General features: G+C 50.4%; 1 protein-coding gene across 1 annotated transcript in view; it reads right to left on the reverse strand.

Moving 5' to 3' along the window:
* Positions 1–22,791, reverse strand: part of LOC132490657 (death-inducer obliterator 1-like) — a 50,282-nt gene that overhangs the window by 20,418 nt on the left and 7,073 nt on the right. Inside the window, 6 exon segments of the mRNA XM_060099050.1 lie at positions 4,981–5,194; positions 5,987–6,199; positions 8,136–8,457; positions 9,121–9,958; positions 10,761–10,873; positions 11,392–11,566. Coding sequence (XP_059955033.1) covers positions 4,981–5,194; positions 5,987–6,199; positions 8,136–8,457; positions 9,121–9,956 — 1,585 coding nt within the window. The 5' untranslated portion in view covers positions 9,957–9,958; positions 10,761–10,873; positions 11,392–11,566.

Below are 22,791 nucleotides of genomic sequence, written 5' to 3' on the forward strand. Positions count from 1 at the left end.
GCAGCCAGGATACAGCTGAGGGTCTCTGTCAGAAAAAGTACATGTACATGCAAAACCTTCCCTGCACTAATTTTCTGAACAGTTGGCTATTAAAAAAAAAAAAAACTGTAAAAAGTAAAACACTTAAAAATACGAGAGAATGCCAAGGACCAAGAAAATTCCAGGTATTTGGATAACATTAAAAACAGCTGTCAAGGTAAATCCTTATCAGGACAAGTTTTGGTTCTCTCTCCAAATGGGGGGAGGAAATTGGTGAGATGTACAAGGCTGCTTTGTCCCCACCCACATTTTTTTGCCACTGCAGATCTGGAAGAGACAGAGAAAAACAGCTCGTGTAGCTGATAAAACATGCCTCTCCCACCGTGCCATTCCTACCAAACACCCCTTGGTCCAGGCAGCGCCCCCATCTATGTCACCATGGGGACCTGTCTTCTCTTACTACCTGTGAAGCGTGCTCCCGGAACTCACACCACCGATCCCTGTGAAACCCGCGCCCCCAGATCCACTTCGCCACAGCACAGGAACCGGACATGTGGCACACGGAGACCACGGGGCAACGCTTACGTCAGGGCAGGATGCTAACACATCACTGGACCTGGGTGCACAGGTTCTGCCAGGGGTCCCCATTTCAATTCTCAAACCTACATGGAACTGCAGAAATCTGATTTTCTAGTCAAAATTTATTCAGGTCCCCAGAGTTTCAAGTCATCTCGGAGCCATTTAGGGAGCCCCAAACATGGGAACATGTACCTATGCCTAACACAATTCCACTTCCAAACCCTAAGCAACCAGGGCCACTTTAGAAGAACATCTTCAGCCCTCTTTGTGCCTGTGCCTGGACAGTAACGAGAGGCGATGAAGAGGAAATCAAGAGAAACCATGAGGAGGACTACGAGACACAGGGACCTGGGGGGAAATACAATGGCAACTGTTTCCCTAAGTTACACTGTTTTTGTTTTCAGAAACTCTGAAAAACAATTTAAAAAACTCATCAGAGAACAAGTGGGTGTTAATCCCATCACTGTGAGGACCTTAAGATCTACTGACTGCCCCACGAGAGAAGCAGGTCAGAGCCTCTGTGTAGCAAGGTCTTGCCCACGATGCTCATGCAAGGCTGCCCTGAACCCACAACCCAAGGCCAGTGCCAATGGCCTGGGAGAAGTGGGGTGGGGGCAGAGCACCTCCAGGGGCCGCACACTGGCTGCCTAAGGATCCACCCAAGACCTGACCCGAGTCCAGGGCAACCAGGGAAACGCCCCCTCCGAAGAGCGGTCCCGGCATCACCTGCACCCAGAAACATATCATGCTCTGCAGCCAGGGAGGCGGGTGGGGGCGTGGTGGGGATGCAGGGCTCTGCTGAGTGTGTGCAGGGGGCCCCCTCCCATTGTGCCTGTGTGTGGGGACCCGCGGAAGGTCCACAGCCACTGCCACTGTCAAGTAATGGTTTGGGGAAGAGGCAGAGGCACAGCTGCTGCTCACCGAGGCTCCAGTCGGGTGTTTACCTTCGACCTTTTACACTCCTCCCAATCCTCTTTTGGGAAGATGACATTTCTGGGATAACAGAAAATGATCAGAAGCAACTAGCTCAACAGCATGTCCCTTATGCAGGCTACAAGCTGTGGCCATCCGTCCACGTACTTCTGAGACGTAAATGTGCTACAGTAATCGAGACAGTGTGGAACTGGCACAAAAACAGAAAGATCGATCAATGGAACAGGATAGAAAGCCCAGAGATAAACCCACGCACATATGGTCACCTTATCTTTGATAAAGGAGGCAGGAATGTACAGTGGAGAAAGGACAGCCTCTTCAGTAAGTGGTGCTGGGAAAACTGGACAGGTCCATGTAAAAGTATGAGATTAGATCACTCCCTAACACCATACACAAAAATAAGCTCAAAATGGCCTAAAGACAGAAATGTAAGGCCAGAAACTATCAAACTCTTAGAGGAAAACATAGGCAGAACACTCTATGACATAAATCACAGCAAGATCCTTTTGGACCCACCTCCTACAGAAATGGAAATAAAAATAAAAATAACACATGGGACCTAATGAAACTTCAAAGCTTTTGCACAGCAAAGGAAACCATAAACAAGACCAAAACACAACCCTCAGAATGGGAGAAAATATTTGCAATTGAAGCAACTGACAAAGGATTCATCTCCAAAATTTATAAGCAGCTTATGCAGCTCAATAGCAAAAAAAAAAAAACAAACAACCCAATTCAAAAATGGGCAGAAGACCTAAATAGACATTTCTCCAAAGAAGATATACAGACTGCCAACAAACACATGAAAGAATGCTCAACATCATTAATCCTTAGAGACATGCAAATCAAAGCTACAATGAGATATCATCTCACACCAGTCAGAATGGCCATCATCCAAAAACCTAGAAACAATACATGCTGGAGAGGGTGTGGAGAAAAGGGAACACTCTTGCACTGCTGGTGGGAATGTGAATTGGTAGAGCCACTATGGAGAACAGTATGGAGGTTCCTTAAAAAACTACAAATAGAACTACCAGATGACCCAGCAATCCCACTACTGGGCATATACCCTGAGAAAACCATAATTCAAAAGGAGTCACGTACCAAAATGTTCATTGCAGCTCTATTTACAATAGCCCGGAGATGGAAACAACCTAAGTGTCCATCATCCAATGAATGGATAAAGAAGATGCGGCACATATATACCATGGAATACTACTCGGCCATAAAAAGAAACGAAATTGAGCTATTTGTCATGAGGTGGATGGACCTAGAGTCTGTCATACAGAGTGACGTCAGTCAGAAAGAGAAAGACAAATACCGTATGCTAACACATAGATATGGAATTTAAGAAAAGAGAACGTCATGAAGAACCTAGGGGTAGAACAGGAATAAAGACACAGACCCACTTGAGAATGGACTTGAAGATATGGGGAGGGGGAAGGGTAAGCTGTGACAAGGCGAGAGAGAGGCATGGACACATATACACTACCGAACGTAAGGTAGATAGCTACTGGGAAGCAGCCACATAGCAAAGGGAGATCAGCTCGGTGCTCTGTGACCACCTAGAGGGGAGGGATAGGGAGGGTGGGAGGGAGGGAGACGCAAGAGGGAAGGGATATGGGAACAGACGTATATGTATAACTGATTCGCTTTGTTATAAAGCAGAAACTAATTTAAAAAAATGTGCTGGGAAGGTGGTCAGTGAGGAGGTGATGTGCAGAGGAGGGGGGTGGGGCAGAGGGAAGAGAAACCCGGCCTGTGAGCAGAGCCACCACCTCCTTGAGGCCGGGCTCCCCGCCCCTCCACCCCAATCTTCCCTCAAAAACCGGGAAGTCAGAACTGGGGATAAGTAAGCACCCACCCCTTCCCCAAACCCCGCCAGCTTTCCTTTCTCACTGTGCGCCCTACATCTGACTCCACACTCCGAGCCTGGGGGCAGTCTCCCGATTCTGGTCGACAGAGATGGAAATCAACTGAATTGAGATCAATCACCCAGGGTTTTGTGGCTACACCTCGGTTTCCCTTTCATTCTGTCACGTGCCTATAACCAACTGAGAACATTCAGCCCAGGATTCCAACATGACGGCTCCCCACCCATTCACAGCTGGGCGATGCTTATATTTAGGTCCACTCGTAACCCCTGTAGAGGCGCTACGGTGTAGAGGTGCTATAACTTGATGGATGTTTGCGACACGTTGTTAGCATGAAGTTCTTGGTTCAAACAACCTGAGGTGTACTGAGACTCATTTTAATACAGCAACTGGTTAATTCTATATTTAACCACTCACTCCAAAAATCCAAAAATAAATACACAAATAAATATGTATATAGACATATACACACACAGTATTGCTTGGCAGTTTACTTGCAACTCCATTTCTTAGGTCTTGGGTCATTTACATTCTCAAAATGCAGCTAGTTATGCAGTCTTCTAACCACACTACATCCACGAGGCCTTCCCTCAGGCCACTGGCCTAAACAGCCGGCTGAGAGGAGGAAGCAGCACGTGGCTATAATCCTGGAATTTAGGGCCATTTAACCTCTTGTGCTTTTAAAACAAGTTGCAAGAGTATAAAAGATAGCATAAATAAAAACACAAAATGACCTTAATCATAGAAAAATAAGAATAAGATGCGCCCCAGAACAATTTAAATTTCTAAAATTTAATTTTGGAGAATGAGCTGAGAAAAGAAGAAAGAGAAAAGATTCAAGCTGCATGATCTCATCTGGGATTGCAAAGGTCTGTCTGAACTTGAAGCCTGGGTGGCATGACCCAGCAGTGCACGCCAAGACTCCTGGTCTGGGTGCTGCTCAGAGTGGAGAGACATTGTGCTCACTTACTTTCAAGCACGGGAAGCAGGGTAAACAGCCTTCAAGACTGGCATGTGTGTTTATGTTGTGTGTAGTATGTGAATTGGACATAAAAAAAATTCCGGTTCGGTCAAGAATAATATAACTCCTGCAAATCATGCTTCAGTTGAAAATCAGCTGCAACACTACTGTGCTAATAGTTATAGGTTCCCACAATATACAAAGAAGTGAGGGTCACGTGTGCTGGGAGCAGACTGTGTGGAAAGGCCCCCGCGTGGAGAGCCCACGGCGGTGACGGCGCAGTGGTGAACACCTGGATGACGGCGGACCCTGAGTGCCGGGCAGCGCGCCCCCTTGTCAGATTCTGCTGAAGATACTACACATACTTACCAGAGCCTGGTAATAAAGAAAAGCGATTAAAGACATCAGTCGTCGGAGGTGAGACATTCAGCAACGGGGCTGGTACAGCTTTTTGGAAACACGGACAGGAAGTCCCGACAGACTAAGGATGGGCACGCGGGGCTCAGGAGGCCTCCTGGACTTGGGCAAGGGCTTTGATCTCCGCAGGTGCAGCAGAAAACACGGCTAGAACTCCTAGCTCTGGACAGGCCCGAGTGCACGGCCGTCCAGAAAGACCGGGAAGGGTCCAGAGCTCCCCCCCCGGGTGATACATACATTTATACAACAGTGGCGGCCAGGGGGCGGCAGTCTTTTCTGGCTTTACTGCATTGTAATTGTGGTCGCTGGCCCACGACGGCGTGCTGCTCTCACAGGGCGGCTCCTTAGCGAGGACCTCACTCCTTGGAGGCACCACCACCACCTTCCTCGCTGTGTTCTCCTTCTTGTCTGGAGCCGGTCTCTTGTGCACAGAAGAGATTTTAATGCCTGCCTGGATAATCAGTAAAGCCCCAATCATGAACGAGGTCAGAAATTAACCTTTGCGCATTTCACTCTGCAGTGAGGGTCACGACTCAATCAGCTCCTGGACCATCCTAAGCCCAATGCACTGCATCTGCTCAGCAGAGGGCTTGGCTACTCCCCCACATCCAGCAGGCCCGCATCAACATCCGAACGATGAGAAGGTCCCTGACACAACAACGCGTCAACCTAGCATCCTGATGAGGCGCTAGGCCGCCACGATAACCGAGGGGCCGTGGAGTGAGGCAGTGAAGCAAGGCGGAGAGCACGGCAGACCGGGGCCCCGTGTGAGAACGCGCCCAAGCAGCACTGACAGGCAGGAGCTGCAGACACAACAGCACGTGGAGAAAGGACAGGCGTACAAACGACATCTCTGTACCCCACCAGGCACACAGTGCGGCGCCCCCAGAACCCACTGGCCACCCCGCAGCTGGCACGTCAATTCCCTGCACAGACTCCAGCAGGGACCACTCTCCTCCCAGCAGGGCTGGCGTGTGGGTGGAGAGCTATTCCACGCAGCAGCCGGTTCCCACGATTCTATCAGTTAATCCCTCGGCAGGAGGCGGAGAAGGAAAACATGAGAACACGTGCCTATTTGTCATTTCGACAAGAACACCGGTGGGCAAGGCGGAGGGCAGTGTGAAGGTGCCTGCATCCCGTCCGGGCCTGTGTGCCCTACACTCTCCAAATCAACCCACCGAGCCTGTAACCTCCAGACGCTCATGGTTTGAACTACACAAATGGTTGGTTTCAGTCAACTTACCTGAACGCTCCATTTCTGAAGAATGATTTTTTCCGGCTTTGTCTTGGGTTTCTCTTTAGGTTTTGGTTTCTCCTCTTTCCCTGCGCTCAGGAAGCGCATGGTGGCCGCGGCGTGTTTCCGGATACACTCGCTGCTGCAGTAGACAGAGTCGGGCTGCGCCACGCTCGAGCACCCGGGGCCAATGCATCTGGCGGCACCAGGCGCCTGTAGGACCTGCAGGATCAGACGTGGCTTCAGTGTACTCACCCACTAGGTGGGTATGGCACTTTGTAACATAACTATTTATGGTACCGAGATGACTGCTTTTAATCATGTATGAAAAAACTATGAATAAACATGTACCTTTGTTTATTCAAAACACACAAATCTACCTCCCCTGAGGAAGGCCCTCGGGTTCTTACCTGCCCTTCAGCCACGCAAGAAGGGCGGAACCCTAAGCGGACCCGGCGCTCACGCTGCGCACTTCTCAACACAATGGGGTTTCACACCACAAGTAGGTTCCCTTATCGGGCAAATGGGCAGGGATTTTACCAACGAATTAAGATCCCAAGTGAGAGGGTTCCGAGTTAGTCCAAAGGGTCCAACTTCGTCAACTGAAAACCCTTCAAAGAGGAACTGAGCCTCCAGAAGAGAGAGGATTCCACTGCTGGCTCTGCTGAGAGGGCGCCCATGCCTAGGCTCGGCGGGCAAGGCTGGGAGACGACACCCAGGACACCCAGTTAACCGTGGCTCTCAGAAACAACAGATCACTTTTTGCTATCAGCAGGCCACAAAAATTGCCCGGGATATAGTTTTCATGCTAAACCAAGTCAGAGCTTTTGGAAGTGGATCTTTCCCCAGCCGAGCCTCTGATACCTCAGGCCCCACAGACACCTGGAGGGCAGTCTTGTAAGACCCAGAGCAGAGGGGGCCCAGCTAAGCCAGGCCTGGATTTCGGAGCTAATAAATGTGTGTTGTTTAAGCTGCTGAACAAGTCTGTGGCTGCCTGCCGTGCAGTAGGAGCCTGGTTCACTACAAGGGCTGAACACAGCTGTCCATGATCACTAGAGCATGTTCTGATGGTCGAGACTAATAACATACATGAACATACCCCTCCAATGTACTGGAGCAAAATCTTAAATCTCAAATTATGCACTGAATTGTTTTTCCTCCACAGAATCCAAGTTTTACTCAGAGAAATACTTAAGTTTCTGGGTAGTCTCAAACACATCAGCAATCACAGGACGTTTCCTACTGACTTCCATTCCCATTCATTCTCTTCCTTACCAGTTCTCATCATACTTCCACTCGATGCCTCCTCATACGCCCATGACAGGTAAAATTTAAACGGTCCAGCCCTCGAGGCTACCTCAGTGCAAGGGGGAGACGGCGGGAAGCTAGGACACGGCCACCGCAAGGTCGTCTGCATGCCCAACACTGGCTAGAGCACGGGCTGTGGGGGCGGCATGGGCCCCCAATTCAAGGAAGGCCTGGGGTGAAAACATGCTCTGAGTAGGACGATCGTGAGAGCCTCAGACAGCTCTCAAGATGCACGGAATCCATGACAAAGAATCACGGCCCTTGGGCAGGAGACACGAGTGAACAGAGTTGGGAAAGGAGAAAACACAGCTGCACAAGCACTGGTGAGTGGGAGAACACCATAACAGAGCGCGTGCCAGCCGCAGCTGTCTTGTCAGCCTGGGGACCCGTGCGGGCACCACCGCTGGCCTTGGCATCTTGCTGCGAGGCAGGGACTAGACCACTGGTTCTCTCAAGGCGCTGACGGGTACTATAGGTGCACACGTGCCCCTGTGACTCAAAAATAATTTTGTTTCTTCACATATGTACTTCAAACTCCGGATCCATTCATGAGAAAACTTAAGGGAAGACTTACAAAAGTGAGTCCACTTATGGAAAATGTTAAGTCAGTAATAACAGCATAGGAGATAGATATGATTAACAAACATAGAGAAAGAATAGACAGGCGTGCCAGCCTTAAGCAGGTGCATGGACCTGGGAGCTCGCAGAGCCCAGCCCCGCGCCCAATGCCACTCCTGGGAAAAGCTAACTTATCTCAGGAGACAAAACCTTCTGTCTTGATGTTTCTGCCAACGGCAGCTGAGGGCTCCACAGTCACCTCTACTGCTGACCTTGGGAGACAGGTACTTACGGGCTGGAATATCTTGAGTTTTTTCTTGCAACTTGGGTTTGCAGCTTTCTCAATTCTAACCTTAATTCCTTGGTCTTCATTCGATTTCTGCTCCACGATTCCTAGACTTGTACAGTCCATGCCGTCGGCATCTGCAGGTCTCGACCTCGAGTCCTGCGTGCCTGTGGTCTCGGAGCTGGGCTCGTCCTGCACTTGCAGGATGGTGCAGTTTGGGCAGATGTAATCCTGCCCGTTCCTTTCCAAGAGCCTCCCTCGAGCCTCAGAAATGCCCACACAGTCGCCATGAAACCATTCTTCACATCGGTCACAGCAAATCATAAACCTGGAATGATAAAATAAGGAATGGAGATTATTATTAGTATTACGAATGGAAAGTGAGAGACCAACTCAATTTTAAACACAAGTCAAATTTCAACATTCTATTATGCAAAAAACAAAAATATTACAGACACGTGGACAGAACAGAATAAAGAGCATCCACGTGCCCCTCTCAATTTTACTAACATTCAATCAAATTTGCTTCACCTTTTCTTTCAGGGGAGCACTCTGCCCTGGACACCACAGTTCTTGTCCACAGGAGGGCAGCCATGCCTTTACCCGCCCCCTCCCTGAGCTGCCCCAACGTCCACACCACAGCCCAGTCGCAGCCGGTCTGGAGCAGCGTCACCCAGCGAGCTCTCTGGGACAGCAGATCCTCTCTGCTCCAGGCCGCCCTGTCCGTGGCTGCTGGGACCGAGGCAGCCAATGTCCCACGCCAGCCCCCACCTCGGTGGAGGGTGTGGCTCTTGGCAGTGCCCACCCATGCCGTATTTGTTGTTGTTTTTTGACAATGACTTGCTCGTCTTTCCCAAGAGAACAAGTCCCTCATTCAGGCCACCCTGGGACTCTCTCAACTAAGACGAATGGAAAACCCTCTCTGGCACTTTCCACACCTCGGACTTCCCCCCGGAAGCCTGGGCAGCCACTTCATCCTCCCACGACCCACCTGCTGTTGTGAGGCTGGCGGCACAGGCAGTACAGGGCATTGGGGTCGTACACCTCACATGCGGGCTTGTGTCGGACTGCGTCTCCGGGTTCCTCTGCATTCCCCCCTGGGGCCGCCCTCCCTTCCAGCTGGCTCTCTCTGTCCATTTTCGCCACCTGGGACGCAGCCCCCAGGTCGGCCTCCGGCTCCCGCGGGATGGGCCGCGAACCCTCCATCGCATCGCCTGCCTCAGCATCCACGGTCTCCACCGGGTCCTCCTCCCGATGCTTCTTCCTCAGACGGTTCTGGATGCCCTTTGGGGGCCTGTCGGTGGGCTCCTGCTCGCGCTTTCTCCGCAGGCCATTCTGGAGTTCTTTCAAAGTCAAACCGTCACTGTGGCTATTGGAGGTGTCAATCTCGTCGCCACGCCCTCTGGCCTTTGCCGAGGAGGCCGTTCGTTCCTTAGCACCCGTGCAGCCAGACCTGGGACCGCTATTCCCGTCCGAGGTGCTCTCCATGCTCCCCTCGGAGGCGCTCTCCGCTTCTGTCACTGGACAGGACGCCGGCTCCGCTGAGGCCTCTAGGGACATGGAGGTGCCCCTCCGGCCCCGGCGCCGGACCGTGGTCAGGAACTCCTCCACCCGCTCCGTACGCTTCGGCTGCCTTCCGCTGCGACGCAGCGACGGGCTCTGCTGCTGCCCGGGCAGCAGCTCCAGGGCATCCACCTCCGCATCCCCGGCGCCCTCGCGCTTGCCGATGGTGCTCCTCCGGAACCTCCACGTCTTCCTGAACACTTTGCGGGTGGGCTTGATGGCCTTGGGCACGTCCTCACCACTCGGGTCATCCTCCTCGTCCATACCTAACAGGGAAATGCAACCAAACCACGCCAGGCGTCAGCCAGGGCCGCGGTCCAGACCCAGGACCGGCACCCACCAGCCACGAGAGTGCACCAGAAGGGGCACCACCCGCACGGAGGAAACCCAGACACAGTGAATCGCAACAATCCTCCACCTACAAAAACCGAAGGCTCTTCCTAAAGTGCACTGAGAGGATTCAAGGTGATCTCTGAAGAAAAGTGTAACAGTTACGGAGATAATGTTCAGTAGAAAAACACAGCTAGCAAACCAAATCTGTGCATCTGTCAACTGCTGAGGACGAGGATTTGTACAAGAGGTAGCGGGGAAAGAGGAAGCGAGCAGCAGTGCTGCCAGGACAGGACAGGGTGGCGGGTGCCTCGGGCTCTCCCGCACAGAGACGCGGGGCCCACCTGGCTCTGCCCGCAGAGCTCGGTGGACAGAACGCCGTGCTGGCTCTGGGCCTAGTGCTTGGAAGCCCCGAGCTGCGTGTGAGACGTCTGACCACGTTGCTGGAGGGATCACGTGGAGATGGGGGATTCGGACCCTGAACACCCACACCCAGCCCCCGCTGAGCCCTGCCCAGATTCCCGAGCCACGACTGTGTTGACACAAGATGGGCCCATCCAGCTCTGCACGCAGGGTCTGCAGCAGCAGACGATCAGGACACTGAGAAAATTCTGACCCACGCAGCACCTGTGGTATTTAGTTCTTCTCTCCTCTTTCTAACAGACTGTTTAAATGGTCGTGTTTGTGAAAACTTCACTCCTGTTTAAAATGAAAAAGCCTGAAAAAGATAATATATACCTTGAGAATTTTTTCCCAAGCTGCGCGGGCTTCAATTACATTTAAATGCTAACGATGACTCAGGTTTTATGCCATGATCCATTCCAGGGGAAGGACTAGTACAGAATGGAAACCTTCAAACAGAAAACACACAAAATTAAAAATCACACGTAACTGAACTCTCTTTTTCGTTCCCACTAAGTATGGTCACCTCCCATTTCCATGTCCAGGTCTGCAACTCCCCCACCCTGGGCCTGGGCCCACACTCTCCCAGGCCACTTGGAAGCTTGCAGGAGTAGCTGTGACATCAGCACCTGTGCCACCAAGGACCACGCCACTGTCCTGGTCACCCAAGTCTTTCTGCAGGAAGGACTCTCCTCTACAAAACACAGTTCTCACCAGAGCCAACAAACAACGTCATCGTAAATGCACTAAAGAAACCACCCATGTAAAAATAAAGTAGTGCTCTGAATCAGATTCTTAACACACAATTAGACACTCTTCAAGAAATCTTGGGCTAAAGCTTAAACCACTGCAAACAAATACTAATGTCACATCAGTTTCTTTACATATAATGCCGCTTTTGAAATAGAAAACATGACATCAAAACTTAAAATTGTGTTGCTGGCGTTTAACACTATTGCCACGTTACCTGCCCCACACGGAAGCTTGGGCGCTTCTTCCGACTTCCCAGAAACAATGACAACCTGGCCGATGCAACTGCGGGGTCCAAGGGAAGCGCCAAGCCCCGAAACCCTGCTGCTGCCGGTCACTATTCACAGATTACAATGCAGATTATCTCGAGACAGTCACCACGGAGTAAGCTCCTAAAAGAAGACAACAAAACCGTTTAAAGATTTAAAGCAACTATAACTAAAATCATGTTTAAGAAAAAAAAGGCATGAAGCTTTCCAAACAATCTCTTATTTGAATGTACATTACATGACCCACAAAGACACTGGGCGAGTCGACAAACAATAGCCACAAAACAAAGTCCCCTGCTTCCTTAAGGACTTTTAAAGAAGGGAAGATACTTTGACTACACTCTGAAAGCAGGGGGCTGGAAAGGCCTCCGCTTGCGCACTGGTGGGGAGGAAGTTGGTGGGCAGAGGGCAGAGGCCTCAGTGGGAAGGAGGGTTTCAAAACTGATCATTGGTACCAGCTGCTTTCCAATTACAATCGTACTTTTAAGATGGACCCAGGTCAGTAAAAACCCAGAGACAGAGAGAAAGGAACAAAACATGAAAAGATGAACAAAAAAATTACACATGAAAGTCATTATTTAGAAATTCTTTTCTGTTTTAAATCTATTTATTTAAGTTTTGGCTGTGTTGGTCTCTGTTGCTGTGCGTGGGTTTTCTCTAGTTGCAGTGAGCGGGGGCTACTCTTCGTTGTGGTGCGTGGGCTTCTCATTGCGGTGGCTGCTCTTGTTGTGGAGCACGGGCTCTAGGCGCATGGCTTCAGTAGTTGTGGCACGCGGGCTCAGTAGTTGTGGCTCGTGGGCTCTAGAGCACAGGCTCAGTAGTTGTCGCACACGGGCTTAGTTGCTCTGCCGCATGTGGGATCTTAAGTTCCCTGACCAGGGATCAAACTCGTGTCCCCTGCCTCGGCAGGCGGATTCTTAACCACTGTGCCACCAGGGAAGCCCTAGAACACTATACCTATGTCATCCTTTGAGTTAAAAATCTAAGGAAGATTTCAGAGGACTAATGGGATGATGATTGAACATCACCGGGGTACAGCTCATCTATGTGTATTTACATATTTAAAGAACGTTTCTCCTCCTGTGCCCTCATTCAATCACGATACCTAGTTTGCTCCACAAATGTGTCTCTGTTTCTAGGTAAGTCCGCAGTGTTAACATTTTAACACATTTTGCTTTCTAGACCCAGGACTCCCTGCCCGCAACTCACCTCTTCCTCACCTCACACCAACTGCCTCCCCTGTAACTGTGGTCTCCTTGGGTGACCTCAGAGCAAACATTCCGTCCCACCTCCTTTTAAAGAGATAGCGACCATCTCACTCTGGTCACCCCCGGCCCCCCATGGCCACCACCTCTCTCACATATGGTCAACCCATCTCAAAATGAGAAACTTCTCAGGAGAAACTGTTCAAAGCAGTGAACATTTATAAAAGCAAAGAAAGTACGATGGTCTCAGGAATTAAAACGTTTTTAAGGTTTGTGTTCATCTGAACCACCCACCCAACAAAAAGCCCATGCCTCTGGATTTGACTTCTGAATCGTCAGAAAAGGAAAATCCAGCTATTTCTGTTAAGTGGAATGAAGTACTTTATTCAGAACAGATCATATCATTTGAGATCACCTGGTTCGTTTTGGTTCTTTTTTTTGATTTTACATTTGCAAGATCGCTTTCATAATTTCTTCCCAGAAATTCTAAGGTAAAATTTCAGGTCACGAAACAAAAACAAACCCCTGTGATCAAGGCAAAAGTTAAAAGAGAAGAATTGTGTTCTGTTCCTAACACAACTTAAAATGTGGGTCCACACACAACAGCAGGTCACCAAACGGTGGTCACACCGTACTACTAACAACTTTTCCCCAGAGGAAAAGAACGGTGGGCGGTCATCCCTGAAACTGGGAAAAAGAAAACCTGGAGGCGAACATGATGCACTGAGATAGTTTTATATCTTTACATTTCTAAGTGCAAATGTCCTCTCAGCTGAAAACGGCTCCACTTCCTAAGCAGACCTAGGAATACCAACATGAAACCTTAGGTTCCCCCAGGCCACCCAAGGGCAGGAAGCAGCCCACCACCTCCCAGGCAGCTCTCCAACGTTTTGCTGTCAAGGTCCCTTTATACCCTTAAAACCTGAGGACCCCAAAGAGCGGTTGCTCATGTGGGATATGTATTTCCAAAATTAAACCTGAGAAAGGCTTTCAGAATTGTGGATGCTCCCTGATACCACATCAAACCTCGACGGGACGCAGTTCCACGAAAACCACTTGTGACACGAATCTGCAACCACAGCCATGAATGCTCCGCACCTTCCTGTGTCGTAACGCACTCTGAAAACATCTTTTGCCTATGTGCACGGTGGCCAGTTGGACACATGCAGAGCCCACACGCTGGCACATTTCATTAGACGACATGAGACGCATCTCTTAATGTGAGCGCCCATCTCCTGAAATGTCTTTCATTACTGGGAAGCCATCAAGCTCAGGGTGGCAGATAAAAGCTTTTCCAAATGCTAATTTTCCTTTAACACCGGAATTTTGTCATCAGTAACAAATATAGTCAGTTGATTTCCTCGAGTCTCACACTGTGCATCTTCGAGAGAACGCCTGACACACACCACCTGAAAAATGCAGTCCATCGGCACTGCTCTGCGGCCCCTGGCTGCGGGCGCCTCTGGCCCCTCAGGGGCACTACCAGGAACCTCTGTGCCAGCAGTGCGAACGCCGACCCGGCAGGGCTGGCTCACGAGGCCGACTGTGACCCTGGACAGGGCTTCTGAGCTCTTAGCCTCCAAAGGGTTTCAAAACACACCATTTCCGGTAGCTCAAGAACATTCTGGATACACGCCAAGCACTCACACGAATCCGCACTCCAGTGTCAGAGGAGAGGAAACATTTGCTTCCACAAAACTGTTCTAAAGCCCCACTTCGTTTTCCCTTCAGACTATACAACCCTTGGAAAACGTTAAGCTGCCAGAAGTGATTTTCTTTCGAGCAAAACCCAAAATACGCTCCCCAAACAAACAACGTGGGTGCTGCCCGACTCTACAAGCACGTAAATCTGAAGGCTCCACTACTACAAAGCTCGCCACAGGTAAGTAACCGCATCTTACCCATCTGAAGATGCTTAGTTCTATGGACTGGAGACTCAATTCTCTGAGATACTTTAAAATGTAATATAGAACCACAATGAAGCTCCTATTTTCACAGCACAACAAACACGAGAAAACAGTTGCGGCTTCTCAAAAACATAACACACAAGCGTGCACCTGCCCTGCCCACCTAGCGGCAAAACAAGGTGGTCCTCCGAATCTCACACCCCGAAACAACATTCAAAGCTAACAATTTTAATTTTGAAACAATTCTAACCTGCGGGTCACAAATTATATCCAGTGCTACAACAGAACCTCATTATTTCAGTCACAAATTATATCCAATGCTACAACGTAACCTCATGATTTCGGACTCTGCTAACTCAACTTATGGTTCTAACAGGCTGGGCCAAAGTTCACAGTTACTGATATTTCACGTTAAGAGTCTTCCGTCTCAGGACGAATCCTTTGCTGGGGATGAGGAGGGATTGAGAAGGTGCTGAAAGTTCTATGAAGTACTGAAAACAGCAAGCTTTCACAATTTCACAAGCCTCTTGCACAATTCCGTTTTTATTAATGGGACAGTCACTAACGAGGCCACGCCCAGGAATTTGAGAGGACATGCGACATCCTGCCGCCCTGGCAGCGGTCCCCCTCAGCGACCCCACGCTCATCCTGACTCGACTGCCCTAGTGGCACTGCAGTCCTTTACGTGGCCAATCCAAAGTCTGCTGCTTGCCAAATAACACTGTCATTCAAATTCCACTGAAGCAAAAGGACCCACAGCACGATAAGCTTCTCAAGCGGTAACTACAGAGAGAAATCTAGGAACCACCTGCTGTTCAAAACTTCTTAGGTGTTTTTGCCTCACAGGTCTGTGCAGACAAAAAGTCAAACTTGTTGCTGAAAAGCTCGCCACGACTGGTGCCTCGGCAAAGCTCTGGTGAGGCCGGGACCCCAGCTCCCCCTTGGCGGGCGGGCAGCGGGCACTCTGGTTTCTCTCTATCCACTTCCTAGTGAAAACACAGGCTTGTGACCTCGGTGGGCAGCTCTCCAAAAGCGCTTCAGGAACAACCAGCAGAGCCACCTGAATGCGTCCAGGGTAAGGTGGAGGCAACGAGGCTTTCCCTGTCCTCTACGGAACCGCTTGCTACCTTGGATGGACTCCTGCTGGGGTCTGCACGTTTGTGTCCCCGGAGCCCTCCTGAATGGGATATCTGCCCTGGAAAAGAGGCCCCAGAGCCCACCTGGCCCTGCCACCGGGACCCAACTGCCCCGGCATCTTGACCTCGGGCCTCCCGCCTTCAGAGCTGCAAGAAATCAAGTCCACTGTGTCAAAGCTCCTAGCCTGTGGTCCTTGCCACGGCAGCCCGAGTGCACTGAGGCAGCTCCCTCTTGTCTCTCAAGGAACAAGAAGACATGGCTTCAAACACTGGCAAGGGACTCTCTGAATCCTACACCCTGGGGGTTGGTGCTTGTAAGACAAGGCCCCCGCCAGGGTCTTAGGGACCCTCTGAACTGCACAGGCTCCTGTCCTCACCGAGTCTGCAAGATGGGGCAGGTCTGGCTAAATGCCCAGGACAACACTGGGATGGGCCCCCAAACGGGAGCCTCCCCCATCCTTCCCCAACCAAGACAGAGGGTGTGACTGTGAGGTGGGGGGGGACGGTCACAGACGGGACCTGGGCACAGTAAGTCGCTCCCCAGGACAGTCAGCCCTGCTGGGCACCTCAGGGGTTGCTTCCTAGGGACCCTGATCCTCCAGCTCCGCCCCCCTAACCACCCACCCTATCGCTTTCATATCCGCAGTGGTCTGTCTGGGCCCCGAGTGCACCCGGGCTGGCTACTCCCTTCCAGCACCCACGGGGGCACTGCTCCAGATCCCCGTGTCACCCGTAGCACCCAGTGCAGGCCCGGTGCACCGTGTCTCGCTGCGGCAAGAGCTGTTGGTAAGGATCCGGTGAGAGGCTGTGGGTGAGGACAGCCTACGATAAAGGCAAAATGCCACCGTTCCCTCAGGCCCCAAGACCCCTGGGGCCTCCTCACCCACAGCGCACCCCGGCTGTACTCTGGGGCTCTGGTTCCCGCCGGTCCACTTTGAGGGGGACGTCTGCACTGAACCCTCTTCACTGGGGACCACAAACTAGCCAGATAGTCCACGCTTTTCCCAAAAAGCGAGAACGTGGTGGAGGGCCCCCTGAAAACATTGCCTGTCTTCTTAAAAGTAACCCATTTCCCCAGGTGTTAAAGTTCAGAGTCAACTGCCTTTTCAAATTCCCATTTCTCAACAACAAGAGCATTTCTAACCATGACCTACAGCAGAGGTTCTCAAAGTGTGGCCCCCGGGCCTTTCAGGAGGGCCCCCCCAAGGTCAAACTATTTGCACAACACTAAGGGCACAGACGTGGTGGTTTCTCAGAAGCCAAATGATAGAGATAGGACGAAGGAGACAAGAGAATCCGGCTACTGTCGCTTAAGCCAGACGTTCAGGAGACCTGCAAAACCCTAGGACAACACTACCTTTCTCATTAAATTGTTTTTCTTTTGGAACATAGTTGCCATAAAGTGTTATTTACGTTATTCTTTTTAAGTATATTTAAATGTCTCATTTTTAATGCCAAATATGGAAAATATCCATGGACACAACATAAACAAAAGCCCTCTGGGGTCCTTGTTGATTTTAGGTGTAAAGGGGTCAGTCTGAGTGTGGCCAACGGCACAGACCTGACACGACTGGCTACTTCAAAGGGCTGCTCTTGATGGGCCAGTGAGCCTGCAGGGCCGGGACAGTGACGCTCCAGGAGGCTGCGCTCCCAGACCCTCCCCACCTCTCCTCGGATGACTGAGAGGCACCGGTTATGAAACGGCGGCATTCAGAGGGACGGCCACCCGAGTCCAAAGAGAAAATGGCTGGAGGAGAAACCAAAGGCCTGCTGCTTCTCACAAGTACGTGCTTCATGAGTGGAGCTGCACCTCATGCCACAGGCCAAGGGGCAAAAGGAATGCTTGGAGACCTTGGAAACGCAAACGTCAAGAATTCAACTGTATACTTGAGCTGGAATCTTCCTTTCTTTCTCTGAGATTAGAAGAGGCCAATGTCTACCTTTGGGGGGCAAGTGGGGAAGGTCCAAGCTTAAATAAAGCAGTTATTAAATAAAAACAGGATTTTACAGGTCCACGCAGAGCTCAACTTGAGGCAACTTCTCCGACTCCTGCCACCACTGCCCGGGTCGCCAAAGTGCAGAAGAAAGCCACCTTACTACTAAAAACACAAATACTGTTTAAATTACAATCTAACAAACCTAAAGAGTCAATGGCTAGCACTGACCTAGCCCTGTCTCCATGGGGCACTGGGGGCATTTCAGGGGGACCACTCCTTGTGCCGGCTCAGCATGCCAAGTCCTGACCAAGGCAGCCCCCAGTGTCCTCCTCCGCTGACCACAGCATGACCACACCCACACACTAACAAGTAGGCTAAGTCCTCTGATAAGCAGAGAGGGGGCTGGGAGGCTCAAGGGGCAGCACCACGGAAGAAGGCAGGCTTCACACCAGGGTGTCCCTGCCTTCAACCCCAACTGCAAACCTAACAGCTAGCTGTGCTGCCCAGGGAAATGGGGACAACTGTGAAACTCCATCGTGTCAAGTGCCTGTCAGAATATGATAAATAACCTGTGTCATTTGTAAGGGGGCTCCCAGCATGCCTTTTTTTTTTTAAACTAAGGGACACAAACCAGTGTCCATCACCAGGAGACCAGTTTGAGAAAAACCGAGAAACAGCCGTATGATGCAATACTTTAAGACTGTAATTAAAGGATGATGAACTCCACAGCCGCTGCCATGGAAAGAGCCCCACACCCTTGAGCGAAGCCAGCAGGTAACAGTTCCCAGCACATCTTGACCCCCACCCCCACCCTGCCCCAACCAAGTTCACAAACACATCCACAGCTGTAACTGGGCTTCCAAATGGTGCCATTTCTGGGGTTTCTGCTTTCTTTATATCCTTTCATATTTTATATCCTTTCTTTATATCCTAATTTTCTCTCTATATAAACTTACCTTTGCAACCCATACACAGTACAGCTCTCTTTACATTGGGGGAGAACCTCATTTCCCTTCCTGTAGTAAAGGTGTATTAAATACCTCTTGAGTGTCTCTATCAGCATATGGAAAACAAAACCATAGCACCTAAGTTTGACACTCAAGAGAGAAACTTCTGCTTCACAAATTCCAAACAAGATAATCACACCGACTAAGTAGGTTGTACAATCACGGCTACAACAATTCTTATTAAAATGCGTACAATTACCTATTCAACTTCACGCAACAACTTACCCTCAAAATTAGAGGTGACCTTTCAACAATGCAGGAACTGGACTCCCATCCATTTCCCGTGTATAACTTATACTGGGCCTCCGTATACAGCAGACTGTGCAGTACCGTACTATGTACTACTGGAAAAAGTCCCTGTGTAAGTGCACACGGACCGTTCAAACCCATGTTGTTCAAGGGTCAACTACACTACTCAAAAAAATAAAATGAAGAGAACAGTATGGAGGTTCCTTTAAAAACTAGAGTTGCTGTATGATCCAGCAATCCCAGTCCTGGGCATGTATCAACCTAAATGTCCACTGATGGATGCAATGGATAAAGAAGATGTGATTAATGTATACATCAAAACATTACTCAGGGCCTCCCTGGTGGCGCAGTGGTTGAGAGTCTGCCTGCCAATGCAGGGGATACGGGTTCGTGCCCCGGTCTGGGAGGATCCCATGTGCCGCGGAGCGGCTGGGCCCGTGAGCCATGGCCGCTGAGCCTGCGCGTCCGGAGCCTGTGCTCCGCGGCGGGAGAGGCCACAGCAGTGAGAGGCCCGCGTACGGCAAAAAAAAAAAAAAAAACATTACTCAGCTATAATGAAATGCCATTTGCAGCAACATACATGGACCCAGAGATTATTATACTAAATGAAATCAGAGAAAGACGAATATATATCACTTATATGTGGAATCTAAAAAACTTGACATAAATAAACTTACTTATTACAAAACAGAAATAGACTCAGACGTAGAAAACAAAGTGTATCCCACGGCCCGCATGCTCGGGCAGGGGGATAAATTAGAGTTTGGAATTAAAAAAAAAAAAGGCCTAAGCGAGAGACTCCAGGAAGCGTGGGCGCTTAAGATCAACGGAGCTCAATGTAGACCGTTAGGCCTCCTCCTTCCCAAATAGTACATGTCCATTAGCTTTTAGTCACACAGCCTTTGCAGTGGAATTAACACACATCATTTGATGCTGGCCTTAAAGAGACTAACATTAGGTTTCCACTGTACCTGACGCCACCATTTAAGTAAGAAGAAATGCAAAAGGGACTCTTTAAGGAAAGCTTTTCTTAAAGGACTTCCCGAAGCCACCAGTTGTATGAGAAATCAGGCCTCTACTGGACACAGTGCCAACTGCAGGGACCCAAGGACAACAGTGAACTGACCTGTAAACATTCAATCTTCGCTCTGTAAGAGCCAAATGGAAGTCACTTGGTAGCTTGCAACACGTGGATAAAAAAGGTAAAACACGTCATGTTAACAGAAATAAAAAACAATCAGTACCTGGAACATCTGGAAAACACACACAAAAAAGACCCAGTCCGCGGGCTGCCAGGGAAGGGGCTCTGCGCCAATAAGGCACCCTGTGCTCAGTCACGGAGAGACTTCCAGTGTCAACAGCAGGACCCACAACTCCACCGCCAAGAAGAAAACGGGAGCCGAGTCCCCACTCCAAACCCTCCCCGCCTCACCAAGAAGATAAACCCCACCCACACGAAGGGCCACCTGAAGCACTGGGCGTCGCCCCGTGTCCAGGTTCCAGTGACGCATTTCCTCCACAAGCCATGGTGATGCTCACACACGCATACATGCTGGGAGGGGCACTGCTCGCCAGAAAGAAATGGTGACCCCCGGTAACAGCAGACAATCAGGGGAGGGGCCCACGGCCCAACTTTTAATTCTGCCCTTTCTTATCAGAGCATAACTCGCTTCGCCTGGAACAGCCTGAATTTAATCGAATACTAATACAAGACAGTTCTCGGTGGAAAATCAGAAGGAAATTAAAGATACACCTTATTCCTAAACTCACTGCTAACCTAAGTCTGCAAGAACACGGGCAGCTAGGAAACAGAAGGTGCTCAGGAAATGCATTAGGCAGAACGCTTCACAACAGGGTTGGGGCTGGGCCTCCCCAGGCGACCCCTGAGACGTCTCTGCCGTGTTAAGATGGGAGAGCAGAGGACTAGACGTGGAGACGTGTATGGTCAATACACGCCACCCTCAAGTGCCAACAAGGGGCCCCAGGCTCCAGGGACACGGCTGCCGACCCTCACAGGACCCCATTACACACGTCTCCAGGGCTGGGAAGGCCACCCTTCTGGTCCCTGCTACAACCAGGGTGCTTGGCACACAGGATGCAATAAATGTTTGTTGAATACAACAAGAAATCGTTCTAAAGGTCACAGATCTTATTTCCTTAAAATCCATGACTAAGATATGGGGATATGTGCATGTGGATAGCTGATTCACTTTGTTATAAAAGAGAAACTAACAAACCATTTTAAGCAACTATACTCCAATAAAGATGTTGGAAAAAAAATCCAGGGCTAAAGCACCTTTCTTGGAAACATGAAGGCAGGGACTACGTAGCTCTGGGGAAATCATGGAACATTTCTTTGGGGTTGGCCCAACGGCCCAGTTAGAACCCAGCTCTGCGATCTGGATTGCTGGATCTGGAATCAAGGGGTGCGAATGGGGTGGCCCCTCTATCTATTACCTCTCCTGATGCCCCGCAGAATCTGTGTTTCCTGTTCTGTGACTCTCGGATCTAGAGGGCTCAGTCCCGAGGGGAAGAGAGCTTCCTCGCGGGGACGCAGTGAGGCCTCCTGGGGCCGTCGCGGGAGGCTGTGGCCTGGCCACTTGGGACTCTTCAGGCCCAAAGCAGGGGTGGCAGGGCCCGACTGTCCAGGGTGAGGAGCCGGAGAACCCAGGTCCTCTTCGTCCTCCAGGCCTGTGGACTGCCACAGCGATGCCCTCGGGCCCGACGGCTGAGGCTCAGACCCGGCAGAAGCAAAGGTTTGGGTCACCCACCAGGCCACGGACTCCCAGCAGCTGCTCGGGGGCCCAGGGAGCGTGGACGGGTTCATGGAGGAGGGTCGTTGTCGGTACCAGCGCAGCGGCTGCCACCAGGAGTGACGGCTGTGACAGCCGCGCCTCGTTCTGCTTCTGATGGAAACGTGCCTGCGTGTTTATCCACCGCACGCTTTTGTTTTCTCCTCCTTGCTCGTCCCTGGTCGCGGTGGAGGCGACGGGAATGGCCGGCCTTATTCCCATGGTCTGCAGGACCGGGAAGCCCGCCCAGAAGTGACGGGAGGTCCGGTCCCCTCTCCTGGGGGCGAGGACAGTGGCGATCAGGGCGTCGTGTTGGGTGGGAGGTGAGTTTGTGCCTGTCTTCCTTTGGGAATTTGGCTCAAAGGGCGGCTGAAAGCAAGGCATGCAGGCACGCGGGGGGCCGAGATGATGGGTCCACTCACCCACGCACAGTAAGGCCAATCTACTGACACTGGCTTGCAGTGAAAGAAAGTGCAGCTTTTATTGCGGGTGCCAAACAAGAACTTCAGGTCTTTTGAGCAATAGCTGCCCACACTGCTTGTTTGGCACCTGCAAGAAACGCTGAACTTTTTTTCACCGCAACTGGTGACAGCAAATTGGCTTTACTGTGTGCAGGCAAGTGGACCCACATCTGGTTCAGTACCATTCAGCCTCATCAATAAACAAACAGCAAGGAAAATAGGAAAGGGGAGCCATAACAGATTAAAAGGTATTTAAGAGCTATGAACCAAATGCAGTGTTTGGATACTGATTTGAGTAAGTCAACAGTAAAAAGACACTTGTGAGCCAATCAGAGAAATCTGGACAGGGATGGAGATTAAGGAGCATGATGATGACCTGATTGTGCTTTTAAACAGCCCTTTTCTTTTTAGAGATACATTTGTGAATCAAAATGATATGACATCTGGAAATGCTTTAAAAGAACTCAGTGACGGTGGGAGGATGGCGATGTATAGGTGAAACATAGTTATGCCTGAAGCTGAGTTATTGCACACGGGAGTTCATTATTCTAGCCTCTCCGTTTTTGTGCATGTATACATTTCTGTAAGTTTTTGTTTTTAAGCACAGCATTTCTACACAATTAAGTCTAAGTTTATATGTTTTTATTGCGGTAA

Source organism: Mesoplodon densirostris, chromosome 5 (assembly GCF_025265405.1).
Source record: "Mesoplodon densirostris isolate mMesDen1 chromosome 5, mMesDen1 primary haplotype, whole genome shotgun sequence".
Lineage (NCBI taxonomy): Eukaryota > Metazoa > Chordata > Mammalia > Artiodactyla > Ziphiidae > Mesoplodon > Mesoplodon densirostris.